The sequence below is a fragment of the Coffea arabica genome, chromosome 6c (genome assembly GCF_036785885.1).
Source record: "Coffea arabica cultivar ET-39 chromosome 6c, Coffea Arabica ET-39 HiFi, whole genome shotgun sequence".
Taxonomy (NCBI): domain Eukaryota; kingdom Viridiplantae; phylum Streptophyta; class Magnoliopsida; order Gentianales; family Rubiaceae; genus Coffea; species Coffea arabica.
This window is the reverse complement of record NC_092320.1, coordinates 56,305,460-56,329,172: the sequence shown is the minus strand read 5'-3', so window position 1 is coordinate 56,329,172 and position 23,713 is coordinate 56,305,460. Positions and strand designations below refer to the sequence as shown.

The 23,713-nt window shown below is 33.5% G+C and overlaps 1 protein-coding gene across 1 annotated transcript; it reads left to right on the top strand.

Annotated features, from left to right (window-relative positions):
* The first annotated feature begins 16,746 nt into the window (after nt 1-16,746).
* LOC113692643 (uncharacterized) lies at nt 16,747-22,197 on the top strand. The gene is made up of 5 exons (XM_027211109.2): nt 16,747-17,543; nt 18,015-18,118; nt 18,339-18,515; nt 19,197-21,073; nt 21,872-22,197. The coding sequence occupies exons 1-5, from the start codon at nt 17,353-17,355 to the stop codon at nt 22,007-22,009; spliced, it is 2,487 nt and encodes an 828-aa protein (XP_027066910.1). The 5' UTR covers nt 16,747-17,352; the 3' UTR covers nt 22,010-22,197.
* The last annotated feature ends 1,516 nt before the right edge of the window (nt 22,198-23,713 follow it).

The following is a 23,713-nucleotide window of genomic DNA, read 5'->3' as shown; positions in this document are numbered from 1 at the left end:
ATTCCACAAACTTAGAGTGCGTTTGATAAAACTGAAATTTAAAATTTAAATTTATTAAATTATTAAATATAATATATTGAAATGTATATCACATTCAGTGATAGGTGAATAGTTGATCATTTAATTTTAGGAGCAAGTTTTGTCTAGGAAATTCAGTGTCACTTGATTAATTCATATGCTCAACCTTTTGTTATTAAACAGTTTGAATATGTTAAGATCTGAATTCATTAAGTTTAAGTGTTGAATTGAATTATCAATCAGAGTCTTAATTTATTGGCACCAACTCCTGTGTTTGGATTGCATTTTTCATGATTTTTCATGAAAAAATTACTGTAACGATTTGATGTATGTGAAGGAAAAAGGTTATAGGAAAATGTGATTACGGAAAATGACGTAATTTTTCGACTGAAAACAGCAATCCAAACAATCCAGGCACGGACATTTCTAAACTCTTGACAATTCTTGAAGGTTTGGCTAAGTCAGATTATTTAACAAGTATTGGGATTAGGCCCGGTTTTGATTTGACTATTTTTCTTAACCAATTATGAAAAGTTATGTTTAATCTACAAACAAAAACATAATGGGCAATTAGTTTACATGAAAACGGCACCTTGTTACTGATTTCATAAATCAAAGAAATTCCAAAAGATTGAATATATGGGCAAGATTTTTCTAATCCCATGAATTTATGCACCCTTCATTACCTTTTGACAAAAACAGGCCAACAAAGGATAAAATCATAAAATGGTTTGAACAGTTGATACTCTAGGAAGTTTGGATCAAATTTTTTAATTTCTTTTTTTGATTCTTATGCCTACAACCGCTTATTTGTAGTCCCACAAAAGCTTAATTGTCAACAATTTATTGTGATGTAAACAAAGTACTTGAAATTTAAAATAAAATGCCTTTGATAGTACAATTTCTTTTTTTTTTAATACATATTTTTGATTCCTCAGTATCCAAATACGCTGATTGTATAGCTTTATCAAGTCTTTCCTGATAATTGTGCAGTCTTTGAAATCAATAGAAATCATCTATTGTTTTGAAAAAAAAAAAAAAGGAAGAAAGTGATTAGAAGGGGATAAACACGGTTTTAGGTAAGACCTACTCTCTCTCTCTCTCTTTTTTTTTTTTTTGCCATTGTGTCTGGTCTGTAGCGATTAAATCATACGTGCTAATAGGTGCCAACGAGCACAGGGACAAGGAAAAAAAAATCTTAGAAACCAAATAACATTAGAAGAACATTAGTCATTAGGTTTGGTCCATTGGCCACTGATACAGACCTACGTGACTATTATAGATGAGTCTCAAATTCCCCTATCCCTATTTCCGCCTCCCCCTTTGTACCAAAAAAAGAAAAAACTAAAAAAAAAAAAATTTGTTCCCATATTTTTGTCTGACTTCATTGTCCAATGTGTGAAATTTTTTGTTGTATTTGTGTAACAAATGTTTATTTTTAGTTCTTACATGAGAAAGAGGTAGGGCAATAAGAGATTTGAAGCAGATATCTCATGCATAATTCATCAGTTAATTTCCACACATCAAGATCTCGAGAACAATCAAATGTGCTTGTTACTTCTTCAAACATGTAAAAATTGTACTTAAATGGATAATTTGTGTGATAAATTACAATTAATATAATTTTAGAACTAAGGATAGGGTTTTCAAGTAGAAGTTATCATTCAAGAATGTAACAAATATGAGGAAAATTTCACAGAAAATTTTCATTGAGAAAAGTGCAAATCAAGAGAGATTTTCGACTATAAAGGAGTTCATTCATTTTGTGCACTAATTAAGATCTCGTTTGGAGAGCAATTTTTCAAAAAAAAATTATTATGTTTTTTGTAAACACGTTTTCTAATCATTTTTTTACCTTACATATGGATATATAACCATATTTACAACGTTAGCTCAATTTCTTAAATACAATATTTTATTTTATTTTAGAATGATAACAACGTTTTCAAATTGGGATATTTCAATTCGGTGGCTAAATCAAGTTGATTATCAAACACATAAAACTTTCACCAGCTTAAGATTTTGAGCCTTCAAGTTTAAGACTTCCACTTCCAATTTTATTATTGGCCTTAAGGCTCAGTTTTGGGCTTTATGGTCAAAGGTGGGGGTAGGGGTGAGCATCGAATTCGAATTCGGTAATTCGGTAGGTTGAAATCGGTAATTTTCGGTAAATGGTTCTGGAAATATTCGACCTAATTCGCATTCGAATTAGACGCTACCGAATTCGAATTCAACCCGAATTCAATTCGGTAAACAAAAAAATACCGAATTACCGAATTCCAGAAAACTGCAAGGGTCGCCAATATCTCTTCGTTCTCGTACTCACTCAGGCACACCACACAAATTTCAGCCTCTTCACGCTCAGCCTGTTTTACACCAGGTATTGTATGATACCTTCTAGTCTTCAGATGTTGGGAGATGGTTTCTTCCAGCCAATCATCTCCAGGGCCATCCGATTCTTCAACATCAGCATTCGAATCTTCATACAGATCAAACACCGTAGGCTCCTGCCCATGACTCAGTTCAACCAATGCAGTCTCTTCTTCTGGCTCAATCCTAATTCGCATGAAGATATTTGAAAACTGGTAATCAGATTCTTGAAACCAGCCACCAGTATTATTAGTGTTGTTCTCCTCGTACTCCCCAGCCGGAGAAAGAAGTACGAGGTTTGCTGGTTGACTGATGTGGTGATGATTATCAAAGCCAGTTGCTGCTTGCACATAATTCCCTTGCATCAACATTGCAGTGTTGTATGGCAGAGGGCCAAGAGTGAAACAAGAGGCAGGTAGTATTGGATAATGGTGGCAAGGAGGATATTCCAGGCTGCTGAAACCATAAATGGGCAGCGGAGAATGAGGGTACATCGTAATCTGATTGGGACAGTAAATATTTTACCGTTTTACCGAATTCAATTCGAATTCGGTAAATCCGAATTCAAAAACCCCAAAACCAAATTCGACCCTAATTCGATTCTTACTAATTCGATACCACCGATTTACCGACCGAATTACCGAATTACCGAATTCGAATTACCAAATTGAAATCGATTTCGATCGGTAATTCGGTAATTACCGTAATTGCTCACCCCTAGGTGGGGGTCCAGCAAGGAGCTTAAGTGGGTTGTTGGTGGTCAGGTGTCTAATATGGGGGGAAAAAATTGGACAAAAAATTGGAAAGCCATTAGCAAACGATTAACGAAACAAAATTCTTGTCATCGGATTGTAGTTCTTTATGCACCAACAACTCCCCCCCCCCCCCCAAAAAAAAAAAAGGAAGAAGCATCCAAAAAGACATACGCTCAAATTGTGAACTTTTACATTTAAGTTTTCAGAACCCTTTTTTCAAAAAGTGTAATAAATTAAAGCATCTGCTGCACATTCTTGTCTCAAGGGAAAATTAAAAAAAAAAAACAAATGGAATTTAATCAAGAAATTGGTTGTTTTGGGTCCCAAAGCCCCAAAGACTCGTGGTTATGACTGATGACTGGTTGTTGTGTATGGATCCAGATTTAGATGCCTTCAATTCGGAGATTTTTTTCCCCATTCATTGATCATTGGTTAGCAATCACTAGTCACTTTTTCACATACATGCTCAATTACAAGAACGAAAAGGACAATACATTCTTTTATGCGTACATGTTCTAGGAGCTATGCTAACTATATTTGTGTACGATATGCTGATACTTTTTGTGGCAGAAAATTTCAAATTTTCGTCAGCATTTTTGTCAAAGGATGTAAACTCCAAATGTTAAAGATTCATAATTGGCTTAAACAAGCTTTTTTGTCATCATACAAGAATTGAAGTGCTTAGAATTGGAGCTTTTCAAAAAGGAAATTATACAATTCACAGCGTACTATTTTTAAATTGTTGGAATACGTAGGGTTTCAAAATAGAGTGATACTTTCATTTGCCATTGAGAAAGCAGTTCTAAAACAGCCATTAAATGAGATAGAATAACTAAATGATAAAGGAAAATACTAGAGAAAATGCATTACCGGAAAACAAACAATATAAAAAATCGCTCTCTTCTGGTAATTTTTTGTTAGATTTTTTACCGGACAAAAGGAATACAAGAAAATTGGTAAAATTGTTCCTAGAGTGTTGTTGTCCCACCTTGTGTACTTCATTGTTTAGAAAAAAAATGAAAACAAAGATAAAAAGAAGGAAGAGAAACACACAGCTGAAACTGCCAAAAAAATTTTGCTCTTCAAGTTATTAATTTAGTCCTCAAATTTAGAAGGACGCATTTTGATCCAGGTCATGATTTGGATATATGCCAAATTAGTCCTTATGCCTGTATCTCACCAGGCAGGCCAGGGGAATCACACCCGTCTCAAGTCTCAACTCACAAATCGCTAGAAACGCTTAATGGCACAAATGAACCAACCTCCTCTAGAGAAGTTGGCTACCATATTTTGTGAGGTAGAACATTAAGAATTCAAATCTTACCTTCCATCAAAAAGTTGTCACTTAATGTGATTTCTCTAAAATCCATATGAGTGCTTAATGCACCCATATGATTCGATGATGGTTCAATTCCCGTCGATTCCCCATGATCCCATTGGGTCATGTTCCTAGTATATTTTCGATTAAAACTAGGAGTAGAAGTAAATGTAGATGGTGACAATAGACCAAAAAAGAAAAATGTTAATGGCACAAATGGATCGAATTGATGTAATTTAGACCTTTTGTTTTTTGCTTGAGGATTTTACCTTAATAACCCATGCTGGACCAAAATAACATGGTTTGATCTATACGGAATCGGACAGGTATGGTTGAGTTAGATACAATTGGGTACAATTGTTATATTTCATTCACAACTTAGTGTACACTTAAAGATGCGATTGTATTTATTTATTGAATTAGTGTATAAGAATAAATTTTGTGAGAACAATAAAATTATATAAGAGAATCTATATTATGAAAAAAAATACAACAACCGGACGATTGCATTAAAATTCTAATCGCACTTATCCCTGATCCCTATGTATATCATGAACAACTAACGATGGTTACAAAAGCCTCATCCATTTCAATTCTCATTTGCGGTCTTTCTGTTATGATTTCAGTTCCTCAAAAACTTGAACTCTTTTTTCCTTCTTCATTTTTTTAAGTGCAAGTGGGGGTCTCAAATTTAAGATCTCTTACTTACACTCTTTCTTCTGTATCATCTAATCCATTCCTCCCTGAACTCTCATTTTCAATCATTATGTTATTTCAATCCCTCGAAAATTTTGTGTGATCTTTTAAGATAGAAAGATGAGTGAGTGCATGATCTTTTAAGATAGAAATATGAGTCTGTATCTTTTAAGAACCAAACATTTTTATAGATTTGAGTGACTAAATTAATACTGTTTACTTATATATGTAAAGGATTATTATAGCAATTCTCCAAATAAAAAAAAAGGTCATAATCTAGTCAAATTAGTCTTACTAAGTCCCTTTTTGTTTACAAATCGATGAAGAAATAATCATGCATGCTTTTGGCCGAGTAAAAGTGCGGACTCCACATATAAAAGTAAAATCTTGTGAAGAAGGCAAATATTAATACTGTGATTTACCATGCAGGACCATTTTTAGCGATCCCTTTGGAACTATTTTTTATCATGTATTGGTTTTTTTTCCTTTCAAAAATGAAGCAAAATGATGGCCTTTCTTTTTCCAGGGAAATCATAAATAAATGTACATCTAGTGCCATCTATTCACCCGAAAATGTGGCTTTTAGTTTTAAAGGAAAATTGCCAATAAAGTTTCTTCTTTTTTCTCTTTTTTTTTTCTTTGTTTTTGTTAAATCTGAATTTAGTTATAAGTGTCAATTTTAGCATACTTCATCTCTACTGCCTAGGTCAATTATAATTGAGCCCATCATGGCTGAACTTTTATATTTGTTTCTTTCAATTTATGTGGCTTTCTAATCACATTAATATTGAATAATATTAGGAACATTATAAGTATCAAAATTGCAACATTTAGTTCAATTGACCCGCATGTTACGAATTGTTTCCAGTCAAATCATCCTCATGCCAAATACAAAAAGCAAAATTCGCCAATTATCCTTGGGTGAGTGATGGGGATTGATGGAAATACAGGAGCCCACTTGCATTATGAAAAAGTCTTCCCTTTTGTATTTTTTGGTCAAGATAACAGCCTGGAAGAGCTCTCTCTCTCTCTTTTTTTAATCACTATCAGTTTTCAATATTTATTTCTTTATTCCTTGTTTATTTTTATTACTCCATCATCTCTTTCATTCTTCTGCAGACTTTTACCCACTTTTAAGTTTGACTCAAGCCCCAAAAAAAAAAAAAGTTTTGAACACAAAACTTTGCCTCGGTTAACGATAGGAATTTACTAGAGAAAAATTTTTTTTTTTACCAAATCAGTTGGAAATGTCTAGAAATATTGGATTTATTGAACCTCAGGAAAACTTAATACAAATTGGTAATTATCTTGTAATATTAAGATTTCACCTCTTAAATATGTACTCCTTATATCCGATCGGCAATATCATCTTTTTTGCATGTTATACAAAAAGAATCACTCTTCGAAAATTAACGCAAATATAAATTTCAATGTGCCATTATATATATATATATATATATATATATATATATATATATATCTTCCACCTCATAATTGAATACTTTTTTTAGCTATATAAAATGCCTATCCAATGATCATTTGGTTCTTAGCTCAAATTTAAAAAAAAAAAAACGCGAGAAATCCCCTTCAATTTTCCTCAAAAATTTCCTGCTAACATAATAATTTTTTGAGTTAAAAACAAAATGATATACTAAAACGGGCTGGGGCTATATTTACATCTGAGGGACTAAACGAAAATGTTTTGACTTATTAAAACCGTGTTTCTTGTCTTAATGTCCAACCAAATAAAACGGGGTTGCCAAGGAAAAAAAAAGAATTAAAACAAATGAAATGGGAGAAATAGTACCTACTTTGAATTTTTTTGAATATTTATGCATTTCTTGATCCAGAAGTCATGTCAACAATCTTGTACAAATTCTACATACAGAAACAAGTTGCTTAAGAAACACACGAAATAATAGACCATTTCTTCCTCATAGTTGCTTGCGGAAACACGTTGAGGAAATTAAATTAACAAGCAAAGTGCGAGCCTCTTGTTTATATATCTAGGGAAGTCTTGAACTCTAATCCTCTCGTTTATTCTCCATTTCTTAAACGTCATCCTTACACCATTGAAAAAGTGCGAGCCTCTTCCCTATGTACCGCTACTCTTCTTCAGTCTGTCATCCTAATGAAGAAAATATGTGTGGTTTTGTCCGCAGTTTTTGCTGCCGTCCAAAATTTGTTGTAGATTAGATTTAGTTGCCAACGACACGCTGAGTAGCCTTAGGTTTAATTTCCTTTTTGCACGTCTCCTCCTTATTCCTGATCATTTCGTCACGTGCAAATATATCTAATTTATCAGGTGAATATACACAATCACAATTTTTGCACTTTCAGATGCTTTACTAAATTAATTACAGTTTAAACAAGAAAAAAACCAACTCCTCAAAGTCCTTTCATTAAGTGCCCATTTAGCACATTTAAATATAAATATATAAATGTCTATCGCACATTTAAAGAATCTATAACAAGAAATTAAAACCAAAAATCTGCGTGGAGTTTGAGAAGCCAAATGGATTTAACATTTGCGTGGAGTTTACGCCCACGCAAAATTTCTTAATGGAGTTAACAGGGAAACATAAACATGGGATCAATTTGAAGTTTAGAATATAACGCTCGATGCAAATTGAGAAGCCATAAAAAAAATAAGAATGTACTAGATTAATGGAGCAATGATTGTGATGACCAAACCAACTTTGAAATGTATACTGCTAAAGATGAAAGCCGCCATTTCATAGATTGGTTCGACGCGTGTTTCCAATCACCATATCCTATAGGCCGCCTTTTGATTCTTGATCACTAATTGTGAACAAACATTATCACAAGTGGAAAATAAGCCAAGAGATCCATCAATATAATTCTGTATCGGACCCACCGACAGAATGGCCAAAACCGTGGGATATCATCAAACCAATGGGAGATCAAAGTCCAGCACATTAGTAAAATGTATGTATGAATATTTATTAAAAAAAAATAAGAACCTTAAAGGAAGTAAAGTATGATGAAGTGTTTAGTTAGTGTTTGTTGGAGAATATTCTTAGTAAAATAATGTTTGTAAGGACAAAGTGGTTAGCTTAATAGTTTAAAAGTTGGTTTAGAATTAAGTAAAATATTCCGATTGTGTAACCTATTAACGATTTGGTTAACGGATGCCTACTGGGATACCTTAGTGTCAATTACTTGAAAAAATGAAATTAATTTAGAAAAATGTTTAAATGTATGCGTTCACATGATAAGTTAGGTATACTTTAGGCATTAATCATTTGGAAAACTGCTATTTATTTGGGAAAAAGTAAAAATGCAGGAAAAAGTGCCGGTAATGTGTGCAATCACAAAGTAAATTACCTATAATTTGAGTGCACTAACGAGTGATCAGTATTAAGGAAAATCCGACCATAACACGGGATATACAAGTGATCATATTTTTTAAGCATGTTATTGGGTAGGATTAATGGAAGATATATGGAAGCATTAATGTTATCTTTATTTGTATTGTTTTCTTGGATCTGATATATCTATTAATTTCAAATCTATATGTATCTGTGTCATGTTTGTTTGATGTATTTTCTGTCATTCGTGTAAATTTATTTGAATATTAAATAATTTTTTCTATAAAAAGAAAAGTGTGACCAGTATTGAGGAAAATCCGACCATTAATACAGGACACAAGAGTGATCATATTGTGAGCATGTTATTGGGTCAGATTTAAGTTAGATCCACTAAATCTAGGGCTGCATACATCTGTTTATTTAAGCGCAAATTCAAACCAAACCCTTATGTGTTTGTAAAAGAACATCCAGACCTACCAAATTCTAGATACCCATGACCTTTACTCTTGAAAGAATATGACTACTAACTGATATTCCTGACCTCAATTTAGCCACATGAATGAAATTTTGTACCAAAAAAACAAAAAAGAAAAAACTTGTTCAATTGAGTACTATTTAAGACAAAAAATCCGAACCATTCTGTGCCTCGACAAATTGAGCACAACCACTTATTGCTAGAAATAATGCATTTTACCGACCAAAAGAAGAGTGAAAGAGTGCATTGTTTGGATGTGTTCGTTAGGGTTCATTCATATGAAGACATTTGCATGTGGCCGCAGAAGTCTAATTTGAAGTATCATCATCCACAAGGACAACTTTTGTCTGCCTCTCTCTCTAGAAGTTAAAGCCACACTATCTTTGATTATTAAGGAAGAGAATTCTAGTAGTATTTCGTTTGAAAACCATATATCAAACAAAAAGGAGGCACCGACAGAGCCAAACACTACCTACATATATACAATGTAGGAGGTTGGTGGGTTGAATATGATGTCCAATTAATTGTGCTAAAATTTGGAATTATAGCATTGAGTTGTGTTTGGTTATAATAGTCCAAAAGAAAGCATTATTGGCGATAGATGTAATGTTTCAATCTTCATTTTTGCCTTGAATTGACAAAAAGCCAGGTGATCTTTTTTTTTTTTATATTAGATTTATTTGCGTATTTTGAAACTAGTGAAAATATAAATTTTCTCAAATAAAAAGCTTTGAATTAGTATTTATTTTTGTTCCAGCAAAAGTTTTGCCAAATCATGTGTTTGATAATTAACCAGAAGTTGAGGTTTCGTGGTGGTTCATGCCAATTATTTAGATTTTTCTCCCCAATAAAATATATGAGAATCATTAATCACTGGTATATATATTTCGCGAAGTCTTGAATTCTAATCCTCCTTTTCATTCCCTACTTTTTAAATCTTATTACTACACCACTAGAATTTTTTTTTTTAAACTACATATAAGGTTTTTACACATAAGGGTTTTACCTTGGGAGTCAATGAATTTCAAAACAATAATTGAAAAAGTTGCAAAGCTCATAATCTCTAGTTTTTACTATTTGTAAATACCCGATCTTCAAAAACCAGATAGTTCAAATTGTGATATGGTGTGGCACAGTTCGAGTTATTGAATTTTTGAAAACCTGCCCTATTAAGTCCGAGCCTCTTCCCTATGTACCGCTACTCTTCAGTGTGTCAACCCAATGAATAACGTGGCTTTGTCCCCAGTTTTTGGTGCCGTCCAAAAATTGTTATAGATTAGATTTAGTTGCCAACAACATGCTGAGTAGCCTTAGATTTAATTTCCTTTTTGCACGACACCTCCTTATTCCTGATCACCAGTTAAAGTGTTTAAGAGTAACAAAATTTGAAGGATTTGTTAGGGTATTGACTTAATTTCTTTTAGGTAAAATTTTTGTTTTGTGTGGAAGTAACTAGTTTTCTAATTGGTTTTAGTTACTTGAAGTAGTAGCGAAGAAATATTATATTTAGTTTAGGATTAAAAGTTATTTCCTATTCTATACAAGTTTAGGAATTAGAATTGGTTTCTTATTGTTATTTGGATTTTGGCCAAATAATGTTTCCTATAAATAAATGGGTTGACATACTACACAAGTGTCACACAAGAAGACACAAGGGCATCATGTAGCCTTATACATAGAATGTGAGAGAGGGTTCTTGGGAGATGAGAGATGGTATACAAGGGTTGGACTTGGGTTCAAATTGTATTCTTGTATAGGGTTTTCCTCTCATAATAAAGAACGGGTTTCTCTCTGTGGATGTAGGCTCAATGGTGGAGCCGAACCACGTTAAATATTGTGTATCGTCTATCTTTCATACTTGTGGCTTGTTTGTCATTAAATTGTTGTGCACTTGATATCTCAATAGTTGTCTATTCTGCGTTTGGATCCTAAAAAGTGGTATCAGAGTTTGGTTGCGGACTGGGCTGCTCAAGGTTCGTAGTTGGATCCTAGTTAACTATTGAGGTCAAGTGGATTGGTAGCTGTTACTAATTAAATAATTTAATAAATAGTATTTTTGTTTCAATCGCTTGACAAGAAGCATTGATGAAAGATGAAAAGTCGAAAAGCATGGAGATACTTGACAGTGAATTTAGACTGGTGATTCAAGGGTCAAGAAAAAGGTGGAGTCCAATATTGATTTTGAACATGAATCGGTGGAGACTTTCTCACACCTCCAACGGTTGATACTTCATCCCGGTGATTTTTAGATTTCGATTATGTTTTTAGGGTAGTGTGGCACGTGTCCCAAAGAAACAATGAGATCTAATTTTCATGCGCCAGAAGACTCTGGCAGTTATGAATTTTTCGTTTTTGGTGGAGTTTTGGAAACCACACGTGGCAAGACAGTCTTGAGGATGGGAAGAAGTATGGTGATTTTATCACTTGATTGTCTCAATGGTTACGGTTAGAACTCACAGAAAGGGATCCCAGATTGCAAGTGGTGGTGAGAAGAAATCCTACAAAGGGAGATGGTGAATTGAAGCACCGTCTCACGAGTCAACTAGAGGTTGGACTCGGGGTAACTATACATGTTCATTTGCCGATTGAATCAATTTAGTGTCAAGACTGTATTGATTCAGGCGTGTAGTTTGGTACCATATTATTTTGTAGTTGAAGGCAAATGGTTGTTATAAGAAATTTTCGTCAAGGTGGAGATTTGTTAGGATATTGACTTAATTTCTTTTAGATAGAATTTTTATTTGTGTGAAAGTAACTAGTTTCGTAATTGGTTTTAGTTACTTGAAGTAGTAGCCAAGAAATATTCTATTTAGTTTAGGATTAGAAGTTATTTCCTATTCTATGCAAGTTTAGGAATTAAAATTGGTTTCCTATTGTTATTTGGGTTTTGGCCAAAAAATGTTCCTTATAAATAGATTGGTTGGCATACTACACAAGTGACACACAAGAAGACACAAGGGCATCATGTAGCCTTATACATGGGATGTGAGAGAGGGTTCTTGGGAGATGAGAGATGGTATACAAGGGTTGGACTTGAGTTCAAGTTGTATTCTTGTATAGGGTTTTCCTCTCATAATAAAAAACGAGTTTCTCTCTGTGAATGTAGGCTCAATGGTGGAGTCGAACCACATTAAATATTGTGTGTCGTCTATCCTTCATACTTGTGACTTGTTTGCCATTAAATTGTTATGCACTTGATATCTCAATAGTTGTTTATTTTGCATTTTGATCCTAACAGGATTATTTATAAGTTGAGTGTTATGTGTAAATATATTATAAAGAGCATCTCAATGCACTACTTTGGTTAATAAAGGGAAAAAATTATATATAAGAAAAAGCAAGTATTAACTCATAAATAAAATAAAATAAAATAGATAGAAAAAGTGTATATTATGTTTGGTGGCAATTTCAATTGGTTTATTCAGGTTTAACAAGTGCTAAATATTTTAAGATAATTTAAAATATTGTTAAATATTAATGTATGAATGAATAAAAGTGAATGAGAAGAATGCACGTTGTGTTTGGCAGCAATAATAATCTTTATCTTTGTAATAAGTCGGATTCAATTTTAATTTTTTTTTTGTTTTTGAAATTACATCCCTTTTATTTATATGCAATAATATAAAGTTGAAATATTTAATAAACTTTTCAAACTGTAGATTTTTTAGAGATATAATTTAACCGGAGAACCATTTACATGATCATTTAAAGTTATATTTGACAAACTAACTTAAGTTTTAATTGAATTACAACGTTATTATCATTATTATTATTTGAATTTATATTTATTTCAACAGTTTCAATGTTCATTGCCTGAGTTTCCAATCATAAGTTACACAGTGTATATAATTCAATACTAAGCTGCTAGTAATAGTTTATTTATGAAACTTGTGAATATCTACGAAACTTAACCAGCATTTTATCAAATATTAGGCATGCTAATTATAAGTGAAGTGACTAACCTAGAGTAAAGTGAAAAACAACAAAAATCTTGAGTACTGAAAGTAATGTTGCAAAAGGAAAACACGATATATGCAAAAGAAAGTATATGATACTATAGCAAGGTATAAATTCATAGATTTGCTGAAGTAAAAAGTAAGAAAAATTGTATTACCAAACATGAGAAAACAAGAAAGTGAATTCTAGCAAGTATATGAATTCTAGTAGTATTTCATTTGAAAACTACATATCAAACAAAAGGAGGCACCGACAGAGCCAAACACTACCTACATAGGTTACAATGTAGGAGGTTGGTGGGTTGAATGTGATGTCCAATTTATTGTGCTAAAATTTGGAATTATAGCATTGAGTTGTGTTTGGTAATAATAGTCCAAAAGAAAGCATTATTGGCGCTAGATGTAATGTTTCAATCTTCATTTTTGCCTTGAATTGACAAAAAGCCAGGTGATCTTTTTTTTTTATTAGATTTATTTGCATATTTTGAAACTAGTGAAAATATAAATTTTCTCAAATAAAAAGCTTTGAATTAGTATTTATTTTTGTTCCAGCAAAAGTTTTGCCAAATCATGTGTTTGATAATTAACCAGAAGTTGATGTTTCGTGGTGGTTCATGCCAATTATTTAGATTTTTCTCCCCAATAAAATATATGAGAATCATTAATCACTAATGAACAAATCTCAGTGATGCTACACTTGACCAATCATATATTCTTAGTAAATCAAAATTAAATCTTGCAGAAACAAAAATGAATCTTATTAATATTCATAACAATTTCGTTGTAATTCATTAATCCTCATCAATCTTCTAAATAGTTTATCATGTGGTCCAAAGCTTAAATTTTATTCTCCATAATCAAAAGATGGTAAAAATTACCCGGGATTCTATTTTTCTTTAAAATTAATCAATGTTCATGTAAAAAAAAAGAATTAATCTTCTATATACTGACAGTGTATACACTTTCACCATTAGATGCATGATATATAATTCGAATTTGAATTCGAAACTCAAATTTTGCATATGTGTCGTATATACAACTGTGATAGTGTATTATATACGACCAGTGCATATAAGATTTACTCAAAAAAAAGTGAAATATATAGATTGCCTTTAACTGAATTTGGTAAAATGATTCCTAATTATGTAACAACCATAAGATTTAGGTACAACTAATGCAAATCTCATGTCCCAACAGCATTTCAAAGCTTTATTCAGTTTCTTTCCCTACTAAGTACAAAAAAATTGGAGACATAATGATGCACAAAAAACCTATTGCCTTGAATAGATTATACCAACTTCCTTCAAAAAAAAAAAAGGATCATACCAACCCTCTTGAGTTTTATCCAGCATCCATCTTATTTCCAAATATAACTCAAGCTCTTTCAAATTTTTTTTGAAATTACAAAATTAACTAATAACAAACCAACATAAAGACAAGGCTGCTATAATTTCACATCAAATATACCTAATTTAGTTTGATCAGCTTGACGTCGGATCAAAAGCAACTTGACAAATGAATGACTAGGTAGTCAAGCACTTTTCCAATAGTGAGACAGACTTGAAAAAGTTTCTATGCAATTGCACAAGTGTCTAAAATTTAGAGGGCACATAATCTCCAATTTTCAATTGTTTATCTCTGCTATAATTGTTAAAGATTCCACGTCAATCCTTTGTTTGGATTGTAAGTTATTTGGGATATTTTTACTGTAGTACTTTTTATGATATGATGTATATAAGAGAAAAAGGTAATTGAAAAGATAAAAAGGTATATTAAAAATTGTAATGATGATGTAAGCAAATAAAATTGGAAAAATAAAAAATCATTTTCTTTTCTTAAACGTAGAAAGTTGAAACAAGTGATTAAGGGATTAATTTCATATTCATTTGGAACCAAAAAAAATGCCAAACAAAAACGTAACTCAATCATTTTCATGCATCATGCTTTGCCGTTGCTCTTTGAGATGGAGTCTACCACACGGGTCTTCGACTTGACTTGAGGATATTCTTGGGATATTTCCTTTTTCCCCTTAGAATTGGACTTTTCTAATGATCCCATTAACCAGTAATTTCTAACCAATTTCCAATTTAGTTGCCTTCTTCAGAAATTAAGAAAAATCCCACACTCCATGCTAAACCACAAAAAAAAAAACAACAAATACCGGTGGTATTATTGGAAATAATTAATTCTATAATTGAACTTAATCCTTATGGGGTGTTCTCTATTTATACTATAGTCACACTCCAAAATAAATTAACACTATATAGTTATCTTAGGATTAATATTATTTATAGGGTTCGTGTAAAGAATTTTTTACTCTAATAACTCTAGATCCATGCTTTCAAACCTACTAGTATTCTGCGGTCGACGTGTTTAAATATTTAAGTTAATATATTCAAACTTCATTAGCAACTCAAACTTAGTATTATGATCTACAAATAAGTGTTTTAATATGATTATAAGTATAATGGTGCCAAACGATTATTTTCATTTTTGTTCAAAACAGTTAAAAAAAAAAAAGGTCACAAAAATTATAGTTAAATAAAGATGAAAATAAAAAGAGAGCGCAACATGATTGAAGGGGCGCGCCATGAAGTCCTAAGCAGGGTGCATGCAAATTATGATAGCAAGGAAAGTCCCCACCAAATAATTTTGCATCCCATATATTTAGTCACTCGAGGAGTTTTTACCCCACCATAGTTTGACAGTTATTATTATGATGGTAAATCATGAACTCCATTTGGCTCCACCATTTGACCCAGACTTGTATTTTCCATTTTGTGATAATTTAGATTTCTTAAACATATATATGTATATATATATATTGTCCAATCATGTGCAATGTCTTATTAAAATATCCAAATTTTGGAGCATAAATCGAATTCCTAATAAGCACCATTCCTGGAAATTGAGAGAGGAATTTCTTTTGCAATTTCTAATTGGACATTGAAATTTTAGAAAATAAGTAGTCAGGGAGAGAGTACAAATGATTTATCTTCAGCACTCTTTTTTCTTTCTTCTTCCTTTTTTTTCCTTTAGGAATTTCTGATGCAATAATCGAAATATCATTTTCAAGATTACTATCTATATATTTAAAGTTATATAATCATAATATATATATATATATGTGTGTGTGTGTGTGTGTAATTTTTGTTTGGCAAGAAACTACTTATAATACAATATTCAGGCCTTATTTGATAATCCAATTCAGCACTTAAATTTAATGAATTCATATCTTAACATATTCAGACCATTTAATAACCAAAAATTGAATATTTAAATTAATTAAGTAGCACTGAAATTTCTAGACAAAACCTGCTTCCAAAATTAAGTGATAAGCTATTCACTTATCACTAAATATGATATACACTCAAATGTATTATATTTAATATTTAACAATTTAATAATTTAATGAATTCAGACTTTAGATTTTAGATTTTAAACTTCAGTTTTCAGACTTCAGTTTTATCTGACGCACCCTAAATCAAACTTTACTTATGATATACTTGATCACTATAATAATTAATTTTCATTTAGTACTACAATATACTTGATTTTACTTACATTTTACCTATTAAATCATCCTTTTATTAATTGCTACAATACACCTAATTTTAAGTTTTACTATAAAGTCAATTCAAATGGAAATGAAAAGGATTGAATTTAAAACTTAGAAGAAGTAAAATATTTTTGTTATGTGCATTAATAAAACTATAAAAGAAAGAAAGGCAAATCCTCAACTAAATTGTACTATACAGAAAAAACCAGCTCATCCTGAAAAGGACACCCTTCTACAATAAACCATAAACTAAAAGCGACAACAACCGAGCAAACAAAAAATTGGTCAAAATCCAAACACTAAACTATTGCACAATCACCACTTTTTTCTTTTTTCCCTTCCCCCATTATTTCTTCTTCATTCTTTCTCTTCAACCTCTTCTAACCAGAAAGAACCAAATTTCTTATTCTATCCTTCTCTCTCATCTCTTATTATTACTTTTTTGTATCTTAAAGAAGAAATCAGAAAAATAAAAGGGTGTAGAAGAGAAGATATAGCTGATCACCAGAAGATTATATTAAGTATCCCTCCCAATTTCAGCTCTTACCAGCTTGATTTTCTCTTATTTAAAGAATTCATTTAGCCCCTCCTCTGATTTTCAGCTCCTTTCTCTTTTAGTTTTCTGCAACTCTCTGGCTAATATTTCTCCATAATTGCCTCTCTTGTTCCCTAAATTTCTTGTTTTCTTTGCTGTAAAGTTCCACGATTGAAGCGAACCTTTTAATTTTATTGAATTTTAGACAAATGGGTCTGATCAAAATCCCAACTTTTTCCCATATCTTCAACCTGTAGAGCTTTTTCAGGAGCTTTTGCCAACTGGGTCTTGGAAAATTTAGGTTTTCAGCTGAAGAATCTGTAGAAATTAGGACTAAGATGGCCATTTCTCCGGTGCCAATGGAGCCAACTGGCGGGGCATTGACTGAAACGACCTTGAATTCTGAGGATTCTCGTCGTTTTGGGAATCTTAGAGGTGTCCAGTGGCGTATTGATTTGGGGATTTTGCCCTCTTCCCCTTCCTCCTCCGTTGATGATCTCCGCCGTGTCACAGCTAATTCCCGTAGAAGGTATATTTATAACTTTCATTTTGTCTGCCTTTTCATTTTTGGGCTAAAGCTTCTGTTTTACAAAGATTTGGATGTTATATTTTTCTGTTCTATTGGGGAAAGTTTCTAATTTCCGACTATCTATTGTGAATATTCATATGTTTGAATTATGGGATTCCTCCCTTTTTTTTATGGTAATTTTCTCTGTTCTTAGATATCATATTTGGGAAGTTGTCAAGTTGCTTTAAATAGGATTTGATGTACTTGAAAAATGTTTTAAACTTTTTAGTTTCTTTGACTGTTGTTGTTGTTGTTTTTTTTTTTTTTTTTTTTGGGAGGGGGGGGGGGTGGTTGCTATGGTATTGATGTTACGAATTGCTGTACCAATCTGGTAATGTTTTGTGGTTAGCTTTTCTGCTAAAATGGTGGCGAATGCTACTTAATTTGTTGGTTTTGGTCAACCAGTCTAGCTAATTCTGTTGCCATCTGCAGGTATGCTGCTTTGAGGAGGCAGCTTCTAGTTGATCCACATTTGCCAAAGGATGGAAGTAGTTCTCCTGATCTAGTGATTGATAACCCGTTGTCACAAAACCCAGGTCAGAATTTGCACCATCAAGGTCTTGTTGCATGATTTGGCATTCATTCTGATTGACTATGCTTCTAACTGCTATTCAAATGCTAACCAGCCTTGGTGTTTGCTGCAATAAGAATCTTGTCAATGTTATTTAATTGGTCATTTGGGACTCTATATTTGTGTTCAGATCCTCATTCAGATATTGATACTGATAATTGGGTTTTCTTCATATTGTTATGCAGATAGTATGTGGGGTCGCTTCTTCAAGAATGCTGAATTGGAGAGAATGGTTGACCAGGATTTAACGCGTTTATATCCTGAACACGGTAGTTACTTCCAGACATCTGGATGTCAGGGCATGTTAAGAAGAATTTTGTTACTGTGGTGTCTTAGGCACCAAGAGTATGGTTACAGACAGGGTAAGTTAGAAGGATGTCAGGTGCTATTTTCATTGCTTTATGTATGGGTTAGACATCTTAGTTAATGCATATTAGCTCAGTGTGTTTTAGGCAGTTTTGGTATTACATCGTGTTTTTTTTTTGGGGGACCCATGGAGTCCAGACTATCAAAATCCACTTTTCAGTGTAGTAACAAAAGGTTGAATTCGGCAAACCTATTTGTTCTAGATACTTTCTGGCATTAGTTGATCAGTGGAACTTCACCCCATTGATGGAATTAATCAATTTGTGCCCTTTTCTGTGAAATCAGTTTTAAAATCAAATATATTTGAACTGCTATAATCCATTGTGGTATAGAAGTGATTTTATCTGTTCATCTTCACAAGTCTCTTCCCTTCTTGCTGTTGTTGTTTTACAAGTAAACATATTGCTACAAATGGCAGGGCTGTGCTCTTCATTCTTAACTCTGAAGCATCTAAAAAGCCTCATAGAAGCATTGCATATGAATTTGGTAATAATATTTTGGAAAGAAGATGTGTGCTTTTTTTTTTTTCCTCTTTCATGATTTGGGATTGGAATCTATTCTAGTTGGAATGGTATTATTATGTTACTCTTTGCAAACTAGTGGTAAAAGAGTTGTGCAGATGCTGCTGATTTATATGGCCTTGCTGATGTAACTGTGTTCCTTGGGTTTGTTTACAGGAATGCATGAACTCTTAGCACCGCTCTTATATGTTCTCCATGTTGATGTTGAACATCTTTCTGAAGTGAGAAACACATATGAAGACTACTTCACGGACAAATTTGATGGATTCTCTTTTCATGAAAGTGACTTGACATATAAATTTGATTTTAAGAAATTCTCAGAGTTGATGGAAGATGGGAATGGATCTGGAAAAGTTGCCACAAATGCTAGCAGCCTCAGTCAACTTGATCCCAATATACAAACTATTGTTTTGCTGAGTGATGCATACGGGGCTGAAGGTGAACTTGGTGTTGTCTTATCTGAGAAATTTATGGAGCATGATGCATATTGTATGTTTGATGCTCTGATGAATGGGTCTGGTGGTGCTGTTGCAATGGCAGAGTTCTTTTCTCCATCTCCTTTTGGTAGTTCACATATTGGGTTCCCACCCGTGATTGAAGCTTCTGCTGCATTGTACCATTTGCTTTCTCTTGTAGATTCATCTCTTCATACTCACCTTGTTGAGCTAGGGGTAGAACCACAATACTTTTCACTGCGCTGGCTGCGGGTCCTATTTGGGCGGGAGTTTGCTCTGGAAGAACTTTTGATAGTCTGGGATGAAATATTTGCTTGTGAGAATTGCAAGTTGAATAAATTGGCAGAAAACGATGTGGATGCAAGCTCTGGAGTACTTGACTCATCTAGGGGTGCATTTATCTCAGCTTTTGCAGTTTCAATGATACTTTATTTGAGATCTTCTTTGCTTGCCACTGAGAATGCTACTTCCTGCCTAAAGAGATTGCTGAATTTTCCGGACAATGTAAAACTGGAGAAACTGATTAGGAAGGCAAAATCCTTGCAGGCACTGGCAGTGGATGCAAACAACTCAAACCCACTGCTTATTCAAGCAGGAATGTTTGAAAGGAGTGAGTCAGGAGCTGTTAGAGGACATAGCCTTTCATTTGATGCCACTTCTCCAAGAACTCCCCTGACTTTAGTGCCTGATAGCTACTGGGAAGAAAAGTGGCGGAATCTACACAAAGAAGAAGAACGCAAGAAAGATGCCTTAGAAAAACAAGCTCCAAGCATCAGGAAGGGTTGGTCAGAGAAAGTGAAAATGGGCTTGTCTAGAACTGAATCTGCCCCATCCTCATCTAGTGTTGATAAGAGGAAAAAGGACCCAAAACTATCTGTTAGGAGAAATTTGTTGGAGGATCTGGCCCGGCAGCTTGGAGCTGATGAAGACACACAGAGCATTATGGATGATGAACGTGCAGATGTGAAAGATCAAGGGGTGGAAGATGGCCAGGATTTTAATGATAAATTTGCTTGTACAACCGAGCAGACATGTTTGAGTGGTAATGCAGGTAGTGAAGAGAACTCTTCTATTTTCTCTGATCCACCAAGCCCTATAAATGGGGTTAATGATCATGGAAATGAATCAGGGAGAAGTAGTGTTGCTTCAAATTCATCAATTGATGAACATGATGGTGGTACAAATACAGCAGAACTTTGTGCACATAATCCAGAAGGCTCACCTCTTCCAGTGGCTGATTCACCTGATGATGTCTCTTTAGAGGCCAGTCCAAATGATCAGACTGCTGCAGAAAAATCAACGGTTAGCTTGAAAGAAAGGAAGCTGCTATCTAATAGTAAATTTCAATGGCTATGGAAATTTGGACGGGGTGGTGGTGAAGGAATACCTGAGAAAGGGCATGTCTCTGAGGCAAATAAAGGTTGCAGCAACAGGTTTGATCATGATAGTGTTACTCGCTGTTCTGCATCTAATGGAGGAGTCATAGTGTCTTCTGAAAGTAGCAAAGGGGAGACTGTTGACCAGAATGTCATGGTCACTTTGAGAAATCTTGGGCAGTCCATGCTTGAGAATATCCAGGTATTACCAAGTATCTTTGATCTTAATACTAATCTGATTGAACATTTATTGGTTCAAATCTATTGGCCTCTTATTACCCCACTAATTTGCTTGTTACCAAACCCAATTTAGTGGACTACCGTGATGTTTTGATGAGATGATGGCATGCCGAAAAACTTACTGATTGTTTCTCCTGCGAACATGGGTCTAGAAAGGAATGATGTTTGTTACTGAAAGCAGAATAAATTTTTGCTTGGTTTCAGGGTAAAGATGTCGTAGAGGAATTTAATGAGAAAATGATACTAGTTTGTTCCATTTACTACTATCTCTGCTTGTTCTCAGATGCTTCTAATTTTCAAAGCAGAATCAGAAGCTGAAAGCATCTTTTTATGTTGCTTCTCATTTTCAGCTTTTTTTTTCCCTAAAAGGTGTTTGAAGCAGTATTTGAAAAGCAATTGTGAACAGAAGAAAATAGCTTTTCGCAAGTAATAGCTAGAATCTCGCATCTAGAATCAATCAAAGATAGGCTCTGTGATTTCTCCAGAATCTTTTGGCTTGGTAAAAGCACATGAGAATACTACCTGCCCCTTTGGAAGTAAAATAAAGATACAAAGCGTAACAAAATTTAGTGAACAGGAAAATGAAGTGGTCTGCGCAAGTTCTGGTCTTCTTTATGCTTCTGTATCTCCAATAAATTTTATTGCTTCATAAGTAGGAAATGATTGCCTTGATGACTAGATTCCAAAACTGATTTTGAATCTTTTGTTTCCAATTGCTTTTCCACAAGGTTTGATAGATAACAATGGTAATGTCTTGCAGGTGATCGAATCAGTTTTCCAGCAAGATCGAGCTCAAGCAGCGCCCGCCAAAAACGTTCTTGTTGGTAAAGGACAAGTTACAGCTATGTCAGCCTTGAAAGAGCTTCGGAAGATTAGCAATCTTTTGTCTGAAATGTGAGCTGGGAATTATCTGTCAACTTTGTACATACGATTTTTTTTGTAATTACTACATCCTGAGTGCGAAATAAAGACCATTCATCGCCTTTTTATACCTCTTTCACGTCTGGTCATACCAATTTTGTAATGTATCAAGACTGTCATGTAAATACAGATTTGTTTCAGTAAAATTTGATCAATATTGTTAAAGTTTGGAGAGCAGCAAGTACCAAAATTAGTCCAAGCAGAAATGAGTTTTGAGACGGTTTTATTTGGTTGGTTTGTTTAGGCTTTCATTATCCATCTCAAAGGCTTGATTCTTGATCATGTTTTGAGTTGATGAGCTAATTTTACTTGGTTCATAATTTCAAGAATTCATGTGCTGATTGCATGTATGGTACGCATTCACTACGCAACAGCCATGGCCTAGACTAACTCCATAAAATTTGAGAATTTCAGGTAGGAAATATTCGAGTTTGACAACAAAAAAAAAAGGAAAACAAATAATAAATCAAAGAAAGAGAGAGAGAGAGGGAGAGAGAGAGGCCCATTTCCATTTGGTAAACTTTACCGTACGAACCAATCAGTCAACTGGCTTAAAAACTAGCTTGAGAAACTACTCATCACGAGAATTTGAGATCATTGTGTGTACTTTCCAAATGCTAAAAAGAGTACTTTTCTTTAAGTACTCTTTATTATTTTTTGTACTTTAAGTGACCATTTACACTATGTTGAGAAACATTTTGGTGGTTAGTGTAGTGGTTATTACCAGTATTATTGTTATATCTTTGGTTTCTTTGGCAATACATAATTAGTGCACATTTTGTTGGCATGGGAGGGATACATTTTATTTAAGGTTGATTCTTTGATTACTATTCTGCTAGACGAGGGAGGTGTAACTTTTTCTTTATTTGTAAGGTAAGCAGTGGAGGTGTTCGGGCCGGGTTGAAGCGCCGGGTCCGAGCCGTAGGGGATTAGTCGGGCCCCGTAAGAATTGACCCGGACACCCCTGTGTCGACAAAAAAAAAAAAAAAAAGGTAAGCAGTGGAGGTGGGTGCCTGTCCCACGGGAAGAAACATGGAGTGAGGGGCATGTGAGCCAAGTTCCGGGGGTGGGGGTGGGTGGGTTGGGTGGTGTGTGTTGAGGCTTAATTAGAATAAAAATTTTAATTAGTTCTATAATTGTAATTAACATTTTGCACATCATTTTATGCTTCTAATTTTGGGAGTATTCTTAATCCTAATGTTGGACAACTCAAGAAACCTGATTTTGCTAATATTTTTCCTCCACTATGCCTCTTTTCTTGTTGATATTATTAGAAGTAATAATAATAATAATAATAAATTGAGCTATGGGACACAAAGGGCAAAAGAAAGGGGATAATTTCAGAAACCTCCCTTGAGGTTTCTAACAATTTCTCTAGTTTCTCTTGAAGTTTACAAAATTACACAAACCTCCCATGAGGTTAAGGTTTTGATAACAAAATTAGTCCAATTAGAAAAAACAACATAAAAAAGTAGGGATAATTTCAGAAACCTCCCTTGAGGTTTCTAACAATTTCATTAACTTCCTCTGAAGTTTACAAAATTACACAAACCTCACTTGAAATTAAGGTTTTGATAACAAAATTAGTTCAATTAGAAAAAACAACATTAAAAAGTACTTTAAGGAGAAAGACGAAACCTTTATTTCATAAATACCTCTTATACATGTATATAAGTTGTAT